Below are 24,555 nucleotides of genomic sequence, written 5' to 3'. Positions count from 1 at the left end.
AAGGTTTTGGGGGGACCAGAGTGTACCAGGCACTGGAATTCCTGGTTGGTGGCAGTGCTACAGGTTCTAGGCTGGTAATTAAGCTTAGAGGAATTCATGCTGGTACCCCATCTTTTGGACGCTAAGGTTCAGAGTGGGGAATTGTACCATGACAAAGATAGAGAGCAGACAGGCAAAAGTCAATCAAGTTAGGAGAAGGAGGAGAACCAGGAAAAGATCAGAAGAAACCTAAAAAAGCGAAGCAGCAGCAGAAGAAACTGCAGAGCGACAGCACAGTAGCAATGCTGCTGGGACAGATCAGGCTCTTTAGAAAGAACTGAGGGAAAGAACACTACGGAGTGTAAACATGCTAGCTATAGTATAGAAATAGGGTTAATAATGTATGTGTATGCTTGGGATACTAAAGATGAGTGTCTGCGGTGTGTATGTTTATTTTACTGTGTATAAAGTTTAGACTTTATTAAGATTTGTCAGTGTCCTGCATAGCACCATGTGCAGAACTATCACTTAAGTCATTCCAACTGTATAACATTACAGTATTGGGTACTTTAGCTTGTATACCTCTAAGGGATTTATGTTTGTTTTAATTTAGGTTTAAATTAATTAGGAAACACTGATTACAATAAACAAAGAAAACATTTGTTTTGGAAAAGTATTGCCTGGATGTCAATCCTTTGAATGGCAGGCTGATCTGTGTCCTCCAAGAGGTGAACAGAACTAGTCTGTTTTGAGAAGTTTCCTGCAGGGCACAGGGAAATCCTTGGTAAACCATGGCAATTTCATAGAATCATAGAGATTAGGGTTGGAAGAGAGGTCATCTAGTCCAACCCCCTGCTCAAAGCAGGACCAACACCAACTAAATCATCCCAGACAAGGCTTTGTCAAGCTGGGACTTAAAAACCTCTAAGGATGGAGATTCCACCATCTCCCAAGGTAACCCATTCCAGTGCTTCACCTCCCTCCTAGTAAAAAAGTTTCTCCCAATATCCAACAACACCTCCTCCACTGCAATTTAAGATCATTACTCCTTGTTCTGTCATCTGCCACCACTGAGAACAGCAGAGCTCCATCCTCTTTGGAACCCCCCTTCAGGTAGTTGAAGGCTGCTATCAAATCCCCCCTCACTCTTCTCTTCTGCAGACTAAATAACCCCAGTTCCCTCAGCCTTTCCCCGTATGTCATGTGTCCCAGCCCCCTGATCATTTTTTGTTGCTCTCCGCTGGACTATCTCCAATTTTGTCCACATCCTTTCTGTAGTGGGGGCCACAGCAGTGGATGCAGCATTCTAGATGTGGCCTCACCAATGCTGAATAAAAGGGAATAATCACTTCCCTCAATCTGCTGGCAATCCTCCTACTAATGCAGCCCAATATGCCGTTAGCCTTCTTGACAACAAGAGCACACTGTTGACTCATATCCAACTTCTCATCCGCTGTAATCCCCAGGTCCTTTTCTGCAGAACTGCTGCTTAGCCAGTTGGTCCCCACCTGTAGCAGTGCATGGGATTCTTCTGTCCTAAGTGCAGGACTCTGCATTTGTCCATGTTGAACTCATCAGATTTCTTTTGGGCCAATCCTCCAATCTGTGTAGGTCACTCTGGACCTTATCCCTACCCTCCAGAGTGTCTACCTCTCCCCCCAGCTTAGTATCATCTGCAAACTTGCTGAGGGCGGATGACACTCTTTACCTTGCAGGAACAGATTAATAGGTTAACATTTGGGGACCATAAGAACTGCCATACTGGGTCAGACCAAAGGTCCATGTAGCCTGGTGGCCGACAATGCCAGGTGCCCCAGAGGGAATGAACAGAACAGGTAATCATCAAATGATCCATCCCCTGTCACTCATGCCCAGCTTCTGGCAAACAGAGGCTAGGGACACCATTCCTGCCCATTCTGGCTAATAGCCATTGATGGACCTAGCCTCCATGAATTTATCTAGTTTGTTTTTGAACCTTGTTATAGTCTTGGCTTTCACAACATCCTCTGGCAAAGAGTTTGAGGTTGCGGCGCTGTGTTAGAAAAAATACTTCCTTTTGTTTTTTAATCCTACTGCTATTGAATGTCACTTGTGACTCCTAGTTCTTTGCTCATGAAAGGAGTAATAACTCTTCCTTGTTTCGTTCATCCTCCACACCTCATGATTTTATACCTTCATCATATTACCCCTTAGTCATCTCTTTTCCAGCGATAAAAGTCCCAGTCTTATCTAATCTCACTGTTGGTGTCACTAGATATAAATCTAGAACTCGGAAAATGATACGACGAGTGTCGATAAAGCCTCCTGTCAGGCCTCAATGAACATGTGTTCTACCATGTTTAACCACTTTGTGTAACCTAGGGTACCTATGTGTTAATAGCTTAAAATGTAATGTCAGACAGTTAGTTTTCTGAGTTGTAACAGCCAGTTCTGCCTGTAATTACACGGAAGCTAAATGGAAGCAATTTCAAGCACACTCTAAGATACAGCATACATGTTCTCTGCAAGCAGAAAGGGAGAGGGAGGAAAGACAAAGAAGATTGTAGTGAGAAAAGATACCTGCAGCTTGAAAGAAAGGGAGGGGAGTGAAAGATCAGTTAGTCAGCAGAAAAAGTTTTGTTGTATAAACACTAGATATAAAGGAAGAAACTGCTTGTTTTAGGTGTCGAGATTGAGATTGCATTCTCACCTGACCTTATTTGTAGCATCAGATAAACTTGTGTTTTGCTTCTCCACCTGGTGTGTCATTGGTGCTATCACTCCGGCACGACCACTGTTTAGCCTCTGGCATTTGTGCCGGCATACATCACAGTTACAGAAGCTGTTCCGTATACCCTAATCATTTCGTTCGCCTTTCTTAACCTTTTCCAATTCCATGTATCTTTTTGAGATTGGGGCACCCGACAGTCTCACACAGTATTCAAGATGTAGGCATACGATGGATTTATAATAGAGCAATATGAATATCTTTTGTTATTATCTACCCTGTGTATGATTCCCACATTCTGTTTGCTTTTTTGGACTGCTGGTCTGCACATTGAGGGATGTTCACGAACTACCACAATGACTCCAAGATCTCTTCCTTGAGTGGTAACAGCTAATTTAGACCCCATCATTTGATATGTATAGTTGGGATTATGTTTCCTAATGTGCATTACTTTGCATTTGTCAACATTGAATGTCATTTGCCATTTTGTTGCCCAGTCACCCAGTTTTGAGAGATCTTTTTGTAGCTCTTCACAGTCTGCCAAGGACATAACTATCTTAAGTATTCTTGTATCATCTGTAAATTTTACCACCTCACCGTTTACCCCGTTTTCCAGATCGTTTATGAATATGTTGAATAGGACTGGTCCCAGTACAGACCCCTAGGGGACACCATTATTTACTGCTCTCCATTCTGAAAACTGACCATGTATTCCTACTCCTTGTTCCCTATCTTTTAACCAGTTACCAATCCATGTAAGCAACAGAAGGGCTACTCTGGGACCCTTAGATCTGTTCCTGGGGTAATGCTGGGAGCGCACCACATAAAAATTGGACATTTATTTTGGAACCTAAGGTTAGGCATTGACATTGGAAAATCTTGGCCTAAGAGACTTGCTCAAATTCATATGGTAAATAAGTGTCAGAATAAGGAACCACACCCAGCTGTCTTGGCTTATGCATCACAACCTATCCTGCTGCCCCGCATTCCCATCCACCCATGCCACTCAGTCAGCCTCTGTGGTCTCCTTGTCACTAGGAAAAAAGACATGTTCTTGACTCCAGTCACCGCACTTGGGCTACAATCCTAGTGACAAAGCAGGCTGTAGTTCCACACTTTTTAGCAGGTTGAGTTAAAGATTATGGAACTCGTGAGGTCTCCACTCATGTCATGGTGGGGTGAACAGCAATTTCCTCACCCACCTTCCTGGTTAGAAAGCACCAGGCAGCACACCATCCCTTCCAAACCCAACAATATTTATTAGCAGGAGTCAAAATCATGTCATAAAACCCCTGCAATGACAATAGATTTCATCCTCTTCCAGAGTAAGTTCCACGCACTGAGGCATTTGCTGATGTTGATTTATGTGCTGCATTCTCTGTTTGCACAGGGCTCCACCTAGTCAGAGTCACCAGAGGTGCCTCTGGAAGCTGAGGAGGCCCAGCAGTGAGCAGAGAAATAAAAGGGGTTTTGCTGGCAGAGTGGCTACAGCTGTGAAGCTCCTGGCTTTAATGCATTCATCGTATTTTAGAAAATCAACTTCCCGGATAGCACAGATATGATCAGTCTGGCAGCTCTCGTCACACTCTGTGAGGTCATACTTGACTGAGTTAAACTGATAGTACTGCTGTAAGTAGTGCTTGTCCTTTGATATCTTCTCCAGCACCATGTGCATAGAGCATGCTGACCCGTTAGGCACCTGGAAGACTTCAGTCAGCCGATACTCTCTCTCCCAGCTTGGGGCCACCAGGTTAGCATGGGATAGGTTTAAATAATAAGTCACTACATCCTGCAGCAAGAAAGAGGAGACCAAGAGGAGTGTTAGGGCAAAGAGCGCAGAAGCAACACTGAGAATGACCAATTCAGCCAGGGCTGTGATGGGGCTGGGCTTCAGCAATTTCCCCATCACTGGTGCTGGTGTGAGGCACTTCCAATCACTTCAAACCCAGCTTGGAAGAGACACCCGCCGCCTAGCAATGAGTAGGTGTCTGACAGGCTCTGGCCAATTCCAGCAGGGCAGTTCTGGCTGGATGTTGGCTCTGCTTGGGGGCCCGGCCATCATGCTGGGGGCTTTATCCTGTCAAGTAACAGGCCATATACAAAGGGCTGTTAATAGGGCCTAGGTTAAGGCATCTCAAACCTGAGTATCCTGCAGGGGCCAGCTTTAAAAGAGTTTAACTAAAACTGGATTTGTGCCCCACTTTGCATCTTTATGCTGGATGACGAAGGGCCAGCAGGGTGCTTGGGGTGTTTGTTTTTACCACAGAAATCTCAAGCTTGTGGTGCTTTGCAGGGGGTGGGGGTAGGGCGCAGGGTTACTGTAAGCAGGAGCCTTTCCTGGAGGAGATAGGGGCAGAATCTTTACTAAGGCTGCCTTTTGCCAAACTGTTCATTGCTCAGGAAAGTTACCAGGTGTTAACAAAATCAAAGCGAAAGCAGAGCTTTAAACAGTCTGGTTCAAACCCCTGCTACTCTGTCTCACAGCATTCACTCTCTGGGCTCCTGTGATCTCTCCTTTACTAGTTTTCCAGCCTTCTAGAGAGTCTTCCAGGACACATAAACGTTGCATTTCTAATGGACCAAACAGAGGAGTTTATAAACATTACACTTTGGGGCCTTCTTTATTCACTGTAAAGAAGCAAAGAAGGGCACCAGCACATTTTCCCCCTTTCAGGTAGATCACTGAGTCAGGGTCCCCAGTTACAACACATCTATTCCCTGATCCAATTACAGTACGGTTCCGTTCATAGTGTAGATCAGACCAAAACCATATTCTGTATGGGAGCTAGAGTCTTGCATGTGAGCTCTAGTCAGCTGTGATTTTATTCCCCAAATGGAAGTGTTGGAAGACCCACTGCTTGGGGCCTGCAGAATAAACTGGGAGGAGCAATCCTGCACTGCCCCGGGGAGCTCTGATCCCAGCAGCTGGCTAAGGCCCACATCATCCTCCCAAGCTCCCTGGAACTTATTGCCATTGTCCTACTGAAATCAAACCTTCATGTGCACTGTCACACTGGAATATTTTGCCCCTGCCTCTCTCTCTTTGCCCTTAGATTAACTCTGGCTCTGATTTGTTAGAGCAACTTGGAAATATTGAGTGAGCAGCCCCTGGGCTGTTGCAGTCATGCCCCAAGGGGACAGACCATGCAGTGTGGGGGTGTCTCCCACCTTCACTTGAAGGGTGCCTCGGTCATAGTCAAAGACCCGGATCCCAGGGTTGTTGGCGCCATTGTGCACTCCGGGTAGCGTTGTTTTCCAGGGAGTCACTCCTGGGGCTAAGAACATGGTGTTGATTGGGGAACCTGAATGGAAAGGCAAAACAAAGCGTGTATGAGTGAAAGCCTGGCATTTGTCAGACCCAGTCCAGCTACAACCCCTGTGCTTGTATTGGTAACTAGTCTGTGATGCTGCTGCCTGATCCACTTACCTCAACCATGTGTCAGTGGTGTTTGTAAATCCACTCCTAATGCTACCTAATGACATCTACAGTGCATGAGCAATAGCCAACATCTGGGCTGACACCAGGATTGAACTGGGGCCCTCCCCAGCTAAAAGCATAACTCTCTACAATCTGAGCTAAAGAATCAGGCTCTACAGCTAGGGACTGCAACAGATTCACATCCTCTGTGCCCAGGGCTGGATTAACGCAGGGGCCCCCACAAAAATAAATTCATAATTATATACAATTCAGTGGTCACCAGTCTGTCGATTGCGATCAACTGGTCAATCCTGGAGCCTCTGCCAGTCAATTGCGATCTCCGGACTGCTAAAAGTCCAGTGCAGCAGGCTCAGGAAGGCTGCCTGCCATAGCCCCACGTTGCTCCCGGAAGCAGCTGGCTGCTGGCACATGTCTGCGGCCCCTGGCAAGGGGGTGAGGGGAAGGAGGCTTCTCGTGCTGCCCCCGCCCCCGGCAATGTCCTCAGCCAATGGGAGCTGCAGGGGTAGTGCTTGCGGGCACAGGCAGCGCACGGAGACCTGCTGCCTCCCCCTCCCCAAGGGGCGCACAGGGACGTGCCACTATCCAGTCGCTTCCGGGAGTGGCATGGGACCACGTCAGGCAGCCTGCCTGAGCCCTGCTGCATCGCTGGCTGGGAGCCGCCTGTGGTAAGCACCTCTCAGCCAGAAACTGCACCTCGCACCCCCTCCTGCACCCCAACCCCCTGTCCCAGGTCAGGCTCCACTCCTGCACCAAACTGCCTCCCAGAGCCTGCACCCTTAACCCTCTCCCACATCCGGACACTCTGCCTCAGCCTGGAGCCCCCTCCTGCACCCAACATGACATGCATCTGATGAAAGCTCATGCTCCAAAACATCTGTTAGTCTACAAGGTGCCACAGGACTCTTTGCTGCTCCTGCACCCAAACTCCCTCCCAGAAATAAACTAATATAACAGCTGTTCTAAGGGAAGAATCCTACATGATTTAAGACTGAAATGTAAACGTAGAACGGCTTCATGTTAATTAAAAGGCAAGTTCAATATAGCGTTAATAGCCTCAATGCCATAGTTGTGATCATTTTGTTTTAAATTAGGAAAAACATGTATACAGGGGCCCCGGGCCCACAGGAGAGTGAATCCAGCCCTGTCTGTGGCACCCATCACAGAGCTCCATGACAGACACTGACCAGTGAGTTACACAGGCTGGAAAGATCTGTGCTGCTACCCCACAGTGCCTCAGCAGGTGGGGCAGAGTGCCTGGAGGACAGTTGCCAGCTGGAGGTGGGGCAGTGCATTCTAGGATGTCCTACTGCACAGTGCTGGGAGGCATGAGGACTCGCCAAACTGTAACACAGGCAGGCTTACGGGTCTTGCTACTTCATGGTGAAAAGGTTTTCAGCAAAGGATCCCCTGATTTGGTACTGAAAAGAGTCTATGTGCTAGAACAGACTGGACCAAACCGCCTTCCATGCAATTTCAGAAAGTGTGATGCAGAACAAGTCTTTCCTAGCATTTGGACTAATTTCAATAGCATTTGGGGAACGATTACTGAGAACCACGTTCAGTAATGGAATGTTCTCCTAGAGTGGACAGGGCTGTCAGAGAACGGCACGGACCAAGCCAAGGAACAGTACCTCCATTGCTGTAAAACATCCGGAAGCTGTCAGTGTGATGGTGCCCAAAGAACTGGGCAGCTATCACTCCATGGTTTTGCTGCACAATCTCTGTGTATCGTTTGTTAAAGTGCTTCTGAAACCAGGGTTTGCTCCGCTTCTTCTCAAAGAAGCCAGGTGGGATGTGCCCCACAACGTAGACCTACAACAGAAGAGAGCCTGGCTGAGTACAGACTAAGTGCATGCTTCCAAGCAGAGGAGAGGCTCTCCAGGGTTTATAGACTGAGGAGGAGCTCAGAGGCAGAAGGGGCTTACAGGAGGGACTTTCCAGGGTGGCGAAGTCAAGAAAGAAACAGTTTTACCATTTCTTCTGCTTTTGACGCATTGGTCAGCACATCTTCCAGCCACTGGAACTGCCCACCAGGGTCCTCCAAGCCAGCTGTCTGATTATTGCTATCGTAGTACAGATTGGTGTTGAGGACAATTATTTGTCCTTTGGTATTGGGACCGAACAGCTTCTCGCTGTAGAAAGCACCTGCAAAACACAACCGGCAGGAGAAGGACCTGACGGTACAACGCTTGCTGGCTTTTGTGCCCCAAATTCCTCTCCTATTTCTACCTCAGGTTCAGCTCCACGGTGATAGCTGTGATGGGGGCCCTAGCCTGGGCAAGGTGCCAGAGGCTGCCAGCACATTGAACACCATTTGCTGTGGACCTGATCTGAGCAGGATTAGCGTATGGTGGTTAGAAGACCAGAGGCTTCCTAGAGTCCTGCCTGCATCAGTGCTCCCAAAGCTGCTTCCAGCCATGCAGCTGAAGTGCTGGCCATGCAATGATGGGAAATGTTTTGGTAAAGAAGGTCAAAGTGGCTCAGCCCACTGCTCTCCTGCATGTCTGGGAGTTTGTAAATGCATCCTTTGTTCCTGTTCAAGGAGGACAAGCTCATCTGGAGTATAATTATTTCAGGGCAGCCTGTGACTCTAGTGTAACCGGCACTTCCATCCTTGGCTGCTTATGTCAGCCCAGGATAAAGGAGGCCCTGAGTGGTGATCTGCGCAATCTGTGCAAGTGAGTCCAGGAGCTGAAGAGCCAGAGAGAACCACGGGCTTTGTCTGAGTCCAACAGCCTCAGACCCTCATATTCATTATAGCCCAGTTCTACATCTTCTGCACTATAAGAGACACTCCTGGGCCACTCTTCTAGTGCAACTGTGAGAAAGCAGGAGAGATTGAGGCACAAGGAACCGTCTTTCCTTTTCTCATGTGTAAGTGAATTCAGAGCTGGTGAGTGGCACCAGGTTGGCAGCCTATTGCTAGGGCCCTTTCTCTAACTGCAGATATGCCCCAAACTGCCCTATCAGTAGAAGGCAGCACTGCATGGGCAGCATGTCACTGGAGATTCCTCCGCCCTCTTCCCCCAGCAGTGCAGACAGAAGGAGCTAGCTGTGCTGGAATTACGGGCATGCCTGCTTTGAATGTTGGGATGGAGGCATTGCTGAGCCATGAGCGCCAGAGTTCAGCTGTTGCGTTGTAGATCCTGTGTGTCTTGGCTGGGAACTGGTTCTTGGGATGGAAGTCATGATTGCCCATCGCAGGATAGACTTTAGTGTCTGGAGAAAATCAAGAGAAAACATGAAGGAACATGTGGCCTGTTTTGGTGCTGGAGTGCAAGAGACTTAAGGGAGAGGACAGAATGACTCAAGGCAGGGCTGGCTCCAGGGGTTTTGCCACCCCAAGCAGCCAAAATAAAAAAAGCCATGATCGCGATCTGCGGCAATTCAGCGGGAGGTCCTTCACTCCGAGCAGAAGTGAGGGACCCTGTGCCAAATTGCCACCGAATCCCTGAAAGTGCCGCCCAACTCCCGAGTTGCTGCCCCAAGCACCTGCTTGATAAGCTGGTGCCTGGAGACGGCCCTGACTCAGCGGCAGGGCAAGAGGCTATGGGACCCATCAATGCTAGGTCACCCCTTCGCAGGGCAGGAATGGCTGAATGATATTCCCATCCACCAGGGTGGTCTCAGCCCAGTGGCTGGGGAACAAAAACGCTAATAGGCCTCTTATGAGCAGCCTGAGGCCAGGACTGGATAGGATTTGGAGTGAATTCCGCTCTCGTGCCCGGAGGCAGCTACATTGGGGAAAACTGTGGTATTCTGAACTGCTGCAGCTCCATCAAAATACCTGTAGCAAACCTAGGAAGGAATTGTGCAGGTCAGTCCTTGGGGAGGAGCTGTTTAGGGGGAGCACTTGGGGAACTCCTTAAAGTCAGCACCTGGGGAGCCATTTATAGTGAGTGTTGGAGTGAGCACAAAGGGGACAGGGAGTGCTTAGGGTGGGCACTGGGGGGGGGCTGTATGGTGAGCCCCTGGCGAGGAGCTGTTCAGGGTGGGCACTCGGGGGGGGGTGGAAGGGTGACCCTCTAGTGAGGAGCTGTTCAGGGGGGTCACTCGGGGGGGGGGGGCTGTATGGTGAGCCCCTGGCGAGGAGCTGTTCAGGGTGGGCACTCGGGGGGGGGGCTGTATGGTGAGCCCCTGGCGAGGAGCTGTTCTGGGAGGGCACTCGGAGGGGGGGCTGTATGGTGAGCCCTTGGCGAGGAGCTGTTCAGGGTGGGCACTCGGGGGGGGGCTGTAGGGTGAGCCCCTGGTGAGGAGCTGTTCCAGGTGGGCACTCGGGGTGGGGGGGGAGGCTGTATGGTGAGCCCCTGGCAAGGAGCTTTTCAGGATGGGTACTCCGAGGGGGGGGGGGCTGTATGGTGAGCCCCTGGAGAGGAGCTGTTCCGGGTGGGTACTCCAGGGGGGGGGCTGTATGGTGAGCCCCTGGAGAGGAGCTGTTCAGGGTGGGTACTCCGGGGGGGGGGCTGTATGGTGAGCCCCTGGCGAGGAGCTGTTCTAGGTGGGCACTGGGGGAGGGACTGTATGGTGAGCCCCTGGAGAGGAGCTGTTCAGGGTGGGTACTCCGGTGGGGGGGGCTGTATGGTGAGCCCCTGGTGAGGAGCTGTTCAGGGTGGGCACTCAGGGGTGGGGCTGTATGGTGAGCCCCTGGAGAGGAGCTGTTCAGGGTGGGTACTCCGGGGGGGGGGCTGTATGGTGAGCCCCTGGCGAGGAGCTGTTCAGGGTGGGCACTCGGGGGTGGGGCTGTATGGTGAGCCCCTGGAGAGGAGCTGTTCAGGGTGGGTACTCCGGAGGGGGGGGCTGTATGGTGAGCCCCTGGCAAGGAGCTGTTCAGGGTGGGTACTCCGGGAGGGCGGGGGGCTGTATGGTGAGCCCCTGGTGAGGAGCTGTTCTGGGTGGGCACTGGGGGAGGGGCTGTATGGTGAGCCCCTGGCAAGGAGCTGTTCACGGTGGGTATCTGCGGGCAAATGGAAACTGTCAATTTCCAGAGCTGCAGCCTGGCCCCTTTTGCAGACAGTGTAGTCAGTTGTGGGAGATGCTGACTGACTCCACACTGTCCGTGTCTGACCCCTCCAGGAGCACTGGAGACACAACGCTCATTCAGGAGTGGGCCTTTTGCACTAAGTTTCTCGAATGGGCAGTGGGCAGCCATGGCCCTGCCTAGGAATGACCCATGTTTGGTTTTCCATAGACAGTTCAATTAGGGGCCTATTGTACTTTGCTGGGGCATTCCAGTGCTAGGCCAGCATCTCTCCACTGATCTGGTGGGTCCGGCCCTAGTGTTGGGATAATTCTTTCGCCCCATTGCTGAGATGTTCAAGCAGGAAAGGAGGTTTCCAATGATTTTTTCCACCATTAGTTATTCAAAGGCTGCTGCTTTTCCAAACTTCCCTCTTGCAGTGTGTTGCCCATTGAAGAGTGAAGCTAATCAGTGACCATAAGGTCCCAGGAATACAGTTTATAAACCATAGGAAGCGGGACAAAGATGCCTTCATATCCCCCCATCTACTAGATTCCTTGACCCCCTTAGATGGCTGCCCCTTCTCTAGATCTGCCATCTCTAGCTGGCTGAGCTGGTCTTTCCTGCCAGTGGGATGCTGGGTCAGATATTCTCTGCACTACCACCTTCTTGGTTTGTCAGCTCAGGTAAATCGTACCTGGAAACACCTGTTTTATCAGAGCAGTCAAATTGGCAATTATTTCCAGCACTACTTCTTCTCCAAGTTTCTCGTTGGGGACATGAGGAGTATCATCACTGGAAAACAGCACAAACATCACATGCAGCTAGCAGTCTGAAAGGGAAGAGTCTGTATGCAGTGTTGTGGCAACTGTATTGGTCCCAGGATATTAGAGAGACAAGATGGCTGGGTATAAAAGATATTTCCTCACCCACCTTGTCTCCAGGAAGCATCTGCACACATAAAAGAAAAGGCAGCATGTAGGTAACTTATGCCTAGCATGTGGGTGTGATTTCAGGTGAACATTTGAGGAACTGTTCAGGGCAAGAATCTGTTCCATTTTGTTCAGCTTTTTCTTTTTGCATTAGAACTCTGGGTCTGGCTGTACTCTGTTGTTTCTGGAAGATACCATAAAGTTACGGGTTACACATACCAAGAGAGTGAACCCTGATTAATTAAGGGGAAATAAAGCTCTTTGTTTCTGTTTGTTTGTAACGCACCTGCCTGACTGAACAGCTGGAGAAAAGCCCATTTGTTAGAGATACAAACTCCAACCTCTTTAATCAAGGGCTCCCAACCCTGTTCTCTGGGTGCTCCAAGAAGGACCTCCAGCAGAACCTGCAGAGCAGACTTGACATTCCTCATAAGTCAAACAGCCCCTTTTCAAACCAAACCTTCCAGACTCTTCTTTAGTGTCATACCAAGGGGCACAAAGCTGTTTGCAAAACCCTTCTTCTGGAGCCTTTGACAAAGCACAACTTCGTGCTTCAATGGCTGTGCTAACAGAATTGGGCCAGGACAGTGAGTGCAGCCTAAGGGCTGTCAATCATGGTGCCCACTGTGGATTTGCATGTGTGCAGAAAGGACTCCTGGCCTGAGGTGCATGGGTCTGGTTATGATTTGTGTGGGGTACTAGTCTCACTCCACCAGGTTCCTGAGTTGTTAATCTATTTACCTAAAAGTAACTCCTTTGTGCTCTGTATTGATTGGTCAATTGTTAATACATATACTGTATACGTTACCAGTTCTCTGGAGTTATCTGGCCAGGAGATACCTGCTAGCCAGGCTGCCCCACTGTGACTCTGCCTGACCAACACGGCTCCAGTGTTTGCAGTTTCACTGCTATAATAAAGGCGATTGTTTAAATACCTACTGAAGGATCCAGAATTAGTTATCTCCAGCCAGAGCAAAGCACTGAGCACTCTTGCCTGAGAAGAAGTGTCCAACGGATGACAGCAACACATGCCTTACTCCTAGGTAGTTGAAATGCCCCGAATGATACACAAGGGAGAACTTGGGAAAGGCTGGCCATATTTAGCAGTTTCTTCATTAGTGAGGACAGCAACTTCTGCTTCTTAATCTTTGTCTCCCCTGTATTGTGCATGCAGCTGCTGCAGCAACTTGGGAGCAAGGCCACATATCTCCTTTGTCTTGTGATGCTGCTGCCCTTGCTCCCCAACTCAGCACAGGTCTCATGTTGCAAACATGTCCAAATCCCAAGTGGATACTGTAGCAGGACCCTGGAATCTGAATAGCCTCCAAATACAGTTCTGAGGTTCACTCTTCCCTAACCGTTGTCCCAGCCCAGCCTGTACCTTCTACCAACACTACTGGGAGCTCTGGACTACTGAGGCATACTGCAGGAATGGCCATTCTACAAATAATTAGGAGAAATAAACAGATAAGCAGTGTCTTTTTCTTAAACCCCCAGCTCCTGGAGATTCTCACATAATCACAGGACTCCATTTTCAGTTCTTTAACACAGAAATTTCTAGCTTTCATGGCTATGGACCCCTCAGTGAGGGATTGCATATAACTCCCCCTCTACACTTTATCATCTTTTACATCTCATGATTTTAAATCCAGTCTCATGATTTAAATGGGGTTGACTCATAATGCCACTGTGCAAGACATCTGGGATTCTGTGTGCAGCTCTGGTCATCCACTCTCAAGAAAGTATGGGTTTAAGAACCTGGAACAGGAGCAGAGAAGGGCTACAAGGACAATCAGGCAAATGAAGAGCCTGAGTTACAACAAGAGACTAGAAGAGCTTAGCTTGTTTAACCTAGCAAAATGGAGCCTGAAAGGCATCTGACTGCTCTCTATAAATACATCAGGGTTAAATGCCAGGGAGGGAGAAGGGCCCAGATCCTAAAAGGTATTTAGGTGACTAACATCCACTGCAAGTTAAGTCTTTAAATGCTTTGAGGATCTGGTCCAACAGCTATTTGAGCTAGAAGACAATGTTGGTACAACAACAAATGGGTATAAATTGGCCATGAAATTGGCTCTGTGGATGAGGGGAAAGCAGAGGACTTGACTTTAGCAAAGCTTTTGATACGGAATCCCACAGTATTCATGCCAGCAAATTAAAGAAGTATGGGCTGGATAAATAAACTATAAGGGGGATAGAAAGCTGGCTAGATCATCGGGCTCAACGGGTAGCGATCAATGGCACCATGCCTAGTTAGCAGTCAGTATTAAGCAGAGTGCCCCAAGGGTTGGTCCAGGGGCCGGTTTTGTTTAATATCTTCATTAATGATCTGGAGGATGGCGTGGACTGCACTCTCAGCAAGTTTGCAGATGACACTAAACTGGGAGCAGTGGTAGATACACTGGAGGGTAGGGATCGGATACAGAGGGACTTAGACAAATTAGAGGATTGGACCAAAAGAAATCTGATGAGGTTCAACAAGGACAATTGCAGAGTCCTGCACTTAGGACGGAAGAATCCCATGCACTGCTACAGACTAGGGACCGACTGGCTAGGAAGCAGTTCTGCAGAAAAGGACCTGGGGGTTACACTGGACAAGAAGCTGGATATGAGTCAACAGTGTGCCCTTGCAGAACTACTAATTGTGTATGTATTCAACACTGGTGAGGCCTCATCTGGAGTACTGTGTCCAGTTTGGGGCCCCACACTACAAGAAGGATGTGGAAAAATTGGAAAGAATCCAGTGGAGGGACACAAAAATGATTAGGGGGCTGGAGCACATGACTTATGAGGAGAGGCTGAGGGAACTGGGATTGTTTAGTCTACAGAAGAGAAGAATGAGGGGGGATCTGATCGCTGCTTTCAACTACCTGAAAGGGAATTCCAAAGAAGATGGATCTAGACTGTTCTCAGTGGTAGCAGATGACAGAACAAGGAGTAATGGTCTCAAGTTGCAATGGGGGAGGTCTAGGATGGATAGTAGGAAAAAAATCTTTTTCACTGGGAGGGTGGTGAAGCACTGGAATGGGTTACCTAGGGAGGTGGTGGAATCTCCTTCCTTAGAGGTTTTTAAGGTCAGGCTTGATGAAGCCCTGACTGGGATGATTTAGCTGGGAATTGGTCCTGCTTTGAGTAGGGGGGTTGGACTAGATGACCTCCTGAGGTCCCTTCCAGCCGTGATATTCTATGATTCTATGAATAAATTTAGGCTGGAAATAGGAAGAAGGTTTCTAAACATTAGAGGAATGAGGCTCTGCACCAGCCTCCCAATAGGAGCAGTGGGGGCAAGAAACCTTACTGGTTTGAAGATGGAGCTTGATAAGTTTATGAACAGGATGATATGATGATAGAAGTTGACTGGATCTGATGACCCAGGAAGTCCCTTCCTGTCCTGTGTTCCTATAATTTGGGAGCTCTTGGGATTTGCAATATGGGATCAGTCCCACTGTAGCTGAGTGGGGGCTCTCTCTGCAGCCACACATTTGCTAATTACAGAGTAGCAGCTGTTACACTAAGGTGCTCTTGTGCATTGTGAGTAGAATTCAAAGTGTTTCTGCATGTGACATCTAATCACAACATTCATGGGGCTTATCGTGTGATCATGCCCCCTATCTTTCACTGATATGCATGGATGGACTCCTTACCCAGTCCAAAGGATGAAGTCCGGATCAGGCAGGATCGCCTTCATGGCATAAATGGAGGAGTTTATGAGACTCCAAGGAGAATCACACATGTAATTTCCCCATGTGCCTGCATTGTACACTGGCTTGGAGCCAGCAGATGGACACACCTGGAGAGGGTCGGTTGCCACTCTGTATTCTGGGTCCAAATGAAGGTCTGTGATATGCCAAAAGTGACCTGCCAAAGATAGAACAAACACCACAGTGCAGTGCAATCAAACACCTGAAGTAGCTGTGCCAGCTGGGAAGCCATGGGATCAGAGAGCATTATACAGCTATACTTCTACTTCTTATTCCGAAACCAGCATCATATGGGAAGTTTACTGACATAATTATCAAACCCGCAGTAGAGGTTCAGTGGGGAGGGCACTGGCCTGGCAGTTGGGAGACCTGGCTACAATTTCCTCCTCTGCCACAGACTTTCGGTGTGACCTGGGGTAAGTCACGTAGTCTCTCCAAGCCTCAGTTCCCATCTGTAATAAGGGGATAATAGCAGTGTCTTGTGTCCCAGGGGTAAATACAGTACAGAGCGTTAGATGTTCAGATACTGCACTGATGGGGGCCAGGCAAGTACCATAGACAGACAGGATAATACTATACAGCATGGTCCAAATAAACACACTGTTGGGCAGTGCAATTCAAACTAAGCACTCAGTGTGCACAGCTGCAGAGACTGAGGGTCAGTTAGAGCTAACAACACAATGTAACTGCAGTGAGTGGACAATCCCTGACCTAGATAATCCCTACCAGAAAGTTAAACATGCCTTGTGTCTTCAGTAAACTCAGTAGTGCTGCATCATGAGAGGGTTGGGGGCTTCTATTTCCACCATAAGACCCCATAGTACAGTCAGGCAAATGATAAACAGAATTATCATCAGTGTGACTTTCCAAAAGCAGCCCTCCAGCACGCAGCCTAGTAGAACCCCTTGCCAAGCCAGAGAGCAGTACATGGATTCTGGGCCGCTAAATCTCAGCTAGGGTCAGAGGCAAAACAAGGAGCCTCCCTGAACTGAGCAATCCGGAAGAGGGAGAGATGGGGGTTGTTCCCCAGGGCAGAAAAGCTGCCCTGTGTTCATCTCCCTATTGTTGCTTGGTATTTGCAGGAGGGGAACGTGGCAGAGGCTTTGCTGAATGGTGCTGTGTTGGCGGAACAAGGCCTCTGTCAGTGGAAGACCCAGAGAGATTTTGGGTTTTCTTAACTGCAGCCTCCCATGCAGTGCCTTAGCCTTTTCTTCTCGGGCAGTGCACACCTGGTGAACTCCAACATTTTGGAGGAGCCTCCTGCAGATGGAGCTCAGGTGCTGTTAGTCACCACTGCTCTGCGCAGGTGACACGGCCACCCTGGCAGTGCAACAGTGGGAGATTTCTAAACATGCTGGTATAGACACTGTCAGGCAGGGCCGGCTCTACGGTTTTCACCGCCCCAAGCAGCGTGCCGAATTGCCACTGCGGACGGTGGGGGTAGTCCGTGTGCCCTAAGGGCGGCAGGTGCGTTTCTGAGGAGAGGGCAGTTCGGCCGCAGCTTCTATGTTTAGCTGAAGCCGCCCCGGACAGCTAAACATAGAAGCTGCTGCCGAACTGTCCTCTCCGCAGAAACGCACCTGCCGCCCTAAGGGCACACGGACTACCCCCACCGTCCGCAGCAGCAATTCGGCACGCTGCTTGGGGGCAAAACAACAGGGACTGCCACCCCTTGCAGAATGCCACCCCAAGCACCAGCTTGGAATGCTGGTGCCTGGAGCCGGCCCTGCTATCAGGCTGGCTATTCCTGCACAGAGCTTGGACTGGCAGGGTTTCTGCTGGTTCCTTCCCTTGGAGGGGCTGTCCTGGGTTCTGTGAGGATGATTGAACTGTTTCTTTAAAATCTGCAGCAAGACAAGGGTAAGCAAATTTTCAGGCAGTAGCTGCATGCTTAAACAGGAACAGACAGATGCCAGGCAACTGCAGGGAGATGCAGGGCCGGTGCTACCATTTAGGCAGCCTAGGCAATCGCCTAGGGCGCCAGAATAATTGGTGGGCAGCATTTTGCCGGAGGGGGCAGCAGGCAACTCCAGTGGAGTTGCCGCAGTGGTGTCTGCGGAGGGTCCGGTGATCTGCAGCTCCGGTGGAGGTGCCGCAGTCGTGCCTGCAGACGGTTGGCTCCTCAGCGCGGCTCCTGTGGACCGCCCGCAGGCGTGATTGTGGCAGCTCCACCGGAGCCGTGAAGCATCGGACCCTCCACAGGCACCACTGCGACAGCTCCACTGGAGCCACGGGACCAGCGCGCCGGCCGGTGAAATTACTGTCCGCCTAGGGCGCTCAAACCCCTAGCGCCGGTCCTGGGGAGATGACTGTTGTCCTTATGCTAATCAAGTTCCTTGTTCGGTGTTGGAAGAAAGCGACTCCTTCTGCAATTCTTTACTGTGTTCTCTGCACATGGGGATTCTGGGGAAGCCACCACTCTCTGAGCTGAAGCTCTTTGCCCCACAATATTTTTTGACCCCACAGCCACACACCCACCTCCTGCTGCCAGGACCCCATCCCCCAGCGGAATCCACAAATAAGCAGCTGCAGTTTAGTGGAGTGGGAGAATGGAGGAGCAGGCCATAGAGCCAGCCCTTTCTAAGGGCTCCCTTCTGGTTTTTGCTCCTCTTGGTTGTAGCAGTGAAGCAGAGCCCCTGCCCTCCATTTACAAACGTTAGCCCGGCCTGGCTGTCTGCTGTCTTTCAGGGGAAGAGTTTAGTTCTGACTTGATCTTCTCCCTGTGGGGAACCATTTCCATGACTCCCTGAGCTCCTGCAGTAACTGAGCCCTTGTCTACTCTGTGCACGCACACAAACACCATTCCTAATGGAGACTCTCAGAGTAGTATCTGGAAAGAAACTAGCTCTGGTTGAAGTCATATTGCAGATGGCAAGTGAGTTCTGGGCTCCATCAGCTACAGGTGAGCTCTTGACTGACCCCTGCCTCTATACAGAAAGGATGGGCTCCACCTAAACCAAAACCGAACCAGACTTGTGGCATGTAAAAATGAACATAGAGATGATTTTAAATTAAGGGCTGGGGAAAAGCTAGCGAGTATGGAGAAGCACATGGTTCAGACAGCGACATCCCTTAGGGGAGGATTTATTAAAGGAGATTCTTTATATCCTAGTAAAGAGAACATAGAAGTTGATAATGTACTGGTAGGAACTGAAGAGAAAAAGTTAAACACGAAAAAAGTCCCATTGCTACATCACAACTTCAGACTGACAAATTTTATAAGTGTTTGTCTACAGATACAATAAGTTTAAATACTATGATGGGCGCACTTGAGTGCCTGGCATTAAATGAGGATATTGATATAATAGGCATCACAGAAACTTTGGTGGAATGCTGATAATCAATGAGACACAGTAATACTAGGGTACAAAATATATAGGAATAACAGAGGCAAAGAATCTTGTGGCACCTTATAGACTAACAGACGTTTTGGAGCATGAGCTTTCGTGGGTGAATACCCACTTCATCGGATGCATGTATTCACTCACGAAAGCTCATGCTCCAAAAAGTCTGTTAGTCTATAAGGTGCCACAGGATTCTTTGCTGCTTTTACAGATCCAGACTAACATGGCTACCCCTCTGATACAGGAATAACAGAGTAAGTCATGATGGTGAGGGAGTGGCACTATATATGAAAGAAAGCACACAATCAAATACAGTATAGTCAAAATCTTAGATAAATCAGTGGAGCCACTGGATAAAGGAGCACTCAGGGAAGACTAGGCCGTTGTGGATGAAGCTAAATGAATTCTTTGCATTGGTCTTCCCTGCAGAGAGTCTGGGGGAAGAATCCCACACCTAAGCCATCCTTTTTAGGTGGCAAATCTGAGGAACTGTTGTAGATTGAGGTGTCAATAGAAGAGGTTTGGGTACAAACTGATAAACAATAATAAGTCACTAGGGCCAGATATATTCACCCAAGGGTTCTGAAGGATCTCTGATATAAAATTGCAGAACTGTGTATGTAACTTATCACTTAAATCAGCCTCTGGAGACTGGAGAATAGCTAATTAAGGCTGATTTTTAAAAAAAGCTCCAGAAGTAATCCTGGCAATTACAGGCCAGGATACCTAACTTCAGTACTAGGTAGATTGGTTGAAATTATCATAAAGAACAGACTGATCAGACATATAGATGAACCTGATTTGTTGGTGAAGAGCGAACATGACTTCTGTAAAGGGAAATCATGCCTCACCAATGTATTAGAATTCTTTGAATTGATCAGCAAACGAGGATAAGGGTGATTCAGTGGATATTGTGTATTTGGACTTTCAAAAAGCCTTTGATGAAGTCCCCCACCAAAGGCTCTTAGGTAAAATAAGGAGTCATGGGATAAGAGGGAAGGCCATATCATGGATCATAACTGGTTACAAACAAAGCAGAACGAAACAGGAGTAATAAATGGTCGGTTTTCATAGCAGAGAGAGGTAAATAGCAGGGTCCCCCAGCAGGGCCAGCTCTAGCAATTTCGCTGCCCCAAGCATGGCGGCACGCCGTAGGGGGCGCTCTGCCACTCGCTGGTCCTGCGGCTCTGGTGGACCTCCCGCAGTCGTTTCTGCGGATGGTCAGCTGGTCCCGCGGCTCCAATGGACCTCCTGCAGGCGTGTCTACGGGAGGTCCACTGGAGCCACGGGACCAGCGGACCGTCCGTAGCCATGCCTGCGGCAGGTCCACCGGAGCCGCCTGCCGCCCTCCCAGCAACTGGCAGAGCGCCCCCCATGGCATGCCGCCCCAAGCACACGCTTGGCGCGCTGTGGTCTGGAGCTGGCCCTGTCCCCCAGTGATCTGTACTGGAACCAGTGCTGTTCAACATGTTCATAAATGATCTGGGAAAAGGGGTAAACAGTGAGGTGCAAAGTTTGCAGATGATACAAAATTACTCAAAATTGTTATATCTAAAGCAGACTGTGAAGATTTATGAAGAGATCTCACAAAAGTGGGAGACCGGGCAAGGAAATGACAGATTAAATTCAGTGTTGATAAATGCAAAGTAGTAATGACAATGGAAAACATAATCCCAGTTATACATACAAAATGATGGGGTCTAAATTAGCTGTAACCACTCAAGAAAGAGATCTTAGAGTTATCATGGATATTTCTCTGAAAACATCTGCTCAATAGTCAAATAAAGCTAACAGAAAGTGAGGAATCATTAGGAAAGGGATAGAAAATAAGACAGAATATATAATGCCACTATATAAATCAGTGGTATGCCCTCAACTTGAATACTGCGTGCAGTTCTGGTCACCCCATCTCAAAAAAGATATATTAGAATTGGAAAAACAGAGAAAGGCAACAAATATCATAAGGGTATGGAACAGCTTCCATATGAGAAGAGATTAAAAAGACTGGGACTGTCCAACTTGGAAAAGAGAAGACAGAGGCAAGATATGATTGAAGTCTATAAAATCATGAATGATGTGGAGAAAGTGAATAAGGAAGCAATATTTATCCCTTCACATTACATAACGTAGGAGATGACCCACTGATCACCCAGTGAAATTAATAGGCAGCAGGTTTAAAACAAACAAAAGGAAATACTTCTTCACATAGTGCACAGTCAACCTGGGAAACTTGTTGCCAAGGGATATTACGAAGGCCAAAAGTATAACTGGGTTCTAAAAAGAATGAGAGAAGTTCATGAAGGATAAGTCCATCAATATCTATTATCCAAGATGATCAGGGACACAACCCCATGCTGTGGGTGTCCCTAAGCAACTGATTGCCAGATGCTGGGAGTGGACGCCAGGGAATGGATCACTCGATAAATTGCCCTGTTCTGTTCACTGTCTCTGAAGCATCTGGCACTGCCCACTGTTGGAAGATAGGATACTGAGCTACATGGACCATTGGTCGGACCCAGGATGGCCATTCTTATGAGATTCCAACGTCCCAGCAGCAGCAGAGTCCCCACAGTTCTGGAGTACAGTGTTTCCAGGATGGCTGACAGGGTGGAGCAGGACTGATTGAGACATGGTACACTGTTGGCAGCACATCCATCACCCAGCAGGTTAAGGTCTATGGTTTGGCACTCCTCCTTTCCCTAAAGGTTTCCCAGTTCCTAATAAACCTAAACCCCTCCTCTAAACACCATTGTCTCACCCACACATTGAGATCTTGCAGTGCGGCCTGTCTAACTGGCCCTGTAAGTGGAACTGGAAGCATTTTGGAGAACAGGTGCCAACTTTTGTTGGCACCGGTGGTGTTCATTCCCCCCTGTCCCCAGCCCCACTCCAACTCTACCCCCACCCTGCCCCATTGGATCCCTCTCCAAATCCCCACCCTGGCCCCGCCTCTTCCCCAAGTGTGCCGCGTTCCTCACCCTTCCACCTCTCTCCCAGGCTTGCCATGTGAAACAGCTGTGAAGGAGGGGGAGAAGCAGGACACGGCAGCACCCACCAATTTTTCCATGGAGTCGGCACCTATGTTTCAGAGAATACCACTAGGGAAGTCCTGGACTTCAATCTCTTTCCTAGCATCCTAAATTTGGCCTCCAGGACCTTTCTCCTACCTTTCCCTATGTCGCTGGTACCTACATGTTGTGACTACTGGCTCCTCCCCAGCACTGCACATAAGTCTGTCTAGATGTCTCAAGAATCTGCAAGCTTTGCCTCCAGCAGGGAATTCACCATGCGGTTCTCCAGGTCATCACAAACCCAACTGTCTATATTTCTAGTAACTGAATCCTCCACTACTATTACCTCTTCCTATTGTCTCTTCCTAATAAATGGGGTCCCCTCGACAGAGGGGTATCCTCAGTGTAAGAGGACACCATGACATGATCTGGAAACAGGCTGCCCTCAGTGGCTGCCCTGGCTGCTTAGGGCAAATTTCTGGCCTGTCTCACTCAGATTTGCTGAGGGGGGCAGATGACCCCTCAGTCAGTGAACCTGTGCAGCAGCAGGACAGGATACAAGCCGAGTGCTTCTCAAGCCCTAGAAGCCCGCCCTGGCTGAGAAACCTGGCCATGCGCCATGGACTTGTGTCCGGGATCCATGCATGACGCAAGATGCAAGTTGCGGGGAAGTGCACTCTGCTCCTCACTGGAGCTGCAGTGCTGAATGTGCAGCTGGAATGAGTCAGGGATCCTTGACTTAACTGCAAACACATAGTTTCCACCCCCCCCATCCCAGGGGCCTCACTTGGAAGGGCAGAATTTTAGTACCAGGTGCATTGCCTCCTTTAAAGCTTCAACTGTGAGGTGCATTTAATACAGCTATAGAATTACTAGCCACAAACAAGCACTCTCATCAGTGAGGTCATACTAATTCAAAGCAGTCCCATAACCAGACAGCTATATACCTCGCCAGCCCTTCCCCCTTCTCTATACTTGAATTGCACATTCCTCAGGGCAGAGTGCGTGTCTGTTATCGGCTGGAGCCGACATATGGTGCCTAAACCCAACACAATTAAAGGAACACTGTTAGCTTGCAGTCTAATTAACGAATTAGGTTGTTCCAGGCCTCTCCCCCAGCCCTAAGTACCCTGTCAATGGTTTGGGTTTTTTAACAGTCTTTTTTACAATCCCATTTTCTAGTTTTTTTTAATATCATTCTCTCCCCTATTGCCCAGTGAAAAACACACACACGCACACACACAGAACCAGCTCCCTTAGCCACCAGCCCTACTGTGCTGCCAAATAAACCACATGCACAAACTGGACAGAGAAGGCCTTTGCCCTCTAATCTCTCTGTCACTTTGGGGGTAACCTGGGGGTTGCTGGGATAGTCGATACACAGGGCACAAGTACAGAAGGGTGCCTTTTGTTAAGTTTGACATGTTTTTCCAGTAACGGGGGCAGGGCTGAGCTCTCTGCCATCTTGCATCACCCAATGCTTTCTGCCTGTGCCTCAAGGCAGGGGAGGTCTCAACACAATCTTCTGTCAGTGGCCAGACAGAAATAAACTTTATGAATGCCAGGAGAGCCAGCTATGCACTGCCCCAGAAGTCATGGGTTTGTTTATATCTTGCAGTTTGTTTAAAGAAATGGGAGCAAGCCAAGTTTAGTTTAGAAATCAAGTTATGGCAAACCTCCCCTTGAAGAAGGAGCACTTTCCCTATTTCTAGAGTAATCAGGCAGCCACAGAAAGCTCAGGGAGTCTGTTACCTTGGACGGTGGCAACGGTAGCAATTCTGCTGTGGAATAGAAGCAGCAGGAAGCTCAAGGAATCCATCTGGAACAGGGAGTTCTAACAGCTGCTGCTCCTGCTTCTGACTAATTACCCACTTAGCTGTAGAGAAGAGAACCAATCCCAGGACGTTGTCACCTCACCTGACTCCGAGGCAATGTGTCAACACCTCCAGCTTGCCTCAAGAAAGATAGTCTCAGCCAATGGAGGGTGAATTGCAATCAAGTCTGGGCAATGCTACTGCTGGGAGTCCATGCAGGGAGAGGGGGGCTGTTTGTTCATATTTAACTGAATACTCACTTTGCTCTATTTCCTTCAGGCTCTAGAACCCATGCAGGGACAAAGGAGTAGTGGCTTTCACTACCCCCACTCTGCAGCTTCTGGGGGGCAATTCAATTCTTGGCACAGGCAAGGGTGAACTACAGGACCCTCTGATCTGGTGGCATTTTCCAGGGAGGCATCCTGGCCTCTTTTGGCTGCTTAAGTCAGCAAAAAGGAGGCACAGTGCAGGGGTGAATTCCCCTCTTGGGGTCTGAATACCTACCTGCAGTGCAGATTTCAGGTGGCCTGTTTGCTCACCTATCATAACTTTCCTACTCAGATTTGAACCTTAGCGTTCATAAACTGAGAAGCTAGCATGAACCCTCTAAGCTTAATTACCAGCTTAGATCTGATATCGCTGCCACCAGCCAGGAATTTCCAGGGCCTGAC

General features: G+C 48.9%; 2 protein-coding genes across 5 annotated transcripts in view; one reads left to right on the top strand and one right to left on the bottom strand.

Moving 5' to 3' along the window:
- Positions 1-24,555, top strand: part of HNRNPR (heterogeneous nuclear ribonucleoprotein R) — a 667,870-nt gene that overhangs the window by 235,225 nt on the left and 408,090 nt on the right. The gene's annotated exons all lie outside the window — the stretch shown is intronic.
- On the bottom strand, positions 3,926-24,013 carry SMPDL3B (sphingomyelin phosphodiesterase acid like 3B). 2 transcript variants are annotated; one of them, XM_032805946.2, is made up of 8 exons: positions 23,823-24,013; positions 15,659-15,872; positions 11,780-11,877; positions 9,201-9,344; positions 8,098-8,270; positions 7,757-7,937; positions 5,855-5,988; positions 3,926-4,475 (listed from the first exon to the last, which is right to left on the bottom strand). In XM_032805946.2, the coding sequence occupies exons 1-8, from the start codon at positions 23,887-23,889 to the stop codon at positions 4,095-4,097; spliced, it is 1,392 nt and encodes a 463-aa protein (XP_032661837.1). In that variant the 5' UTR covers positions 23,890-24,013; the 3' UTR covers positions 3,926-4,094. The 2 variants fall into 2 exon arrangements, with proteins under 2 accessions (XP_032661837.1, XP_074916893.1); XM_075060792.1 differs by lacking the exons at positions 11,780-11,877; positions 23,823-24,013 and having other exon boundaries at positions 15,659-15,724.

The sequence above is a fragment of the Chelonoidis abingdonii genome, chromosome 25 (genome assembly GCF_003597395.2).
Source record: "Chelonoidis abingdonii isolate Lonesome George chromosome 25, CheloAbing_2.0, whole genome shotgun sequence".
NCBI lineage: Eukaryota > Metazoa > Chordata > Testudines > Testudinidae > Chelonoidis > Chelonoidis abingdonii.
The sequence above is the reverse complement of the archived record's forward strand: the minus strand, read 5'-3'. Positions and strand labels throughout refer to the sequence as shown.

Bases quoted from the DNA above. Each gene is read 5' to 3' on its own strand.
- SMPDL3B (XM_032805946.2), bottom strand. From the start codon at position 23,889: ATGGATTCCTTGAGCTTCCTGCTGCTTCTATTCCACAGCAGAATTGCT. The intron at 11,878-15,658 runs GTAAGGAGTCCA...GCTGTTTTCCAG, and splicing joins GACTTCATCCTTTGGACTGG to TGATGATACTCCTCATGTCC. The intron at 9,345-11,779 runs GTACGATTTACC...GATTTTCTCCAG, and splicing joins GATAAAACAGGTGTTTCCAG to ACACTAAAGTCTATCCTGCG.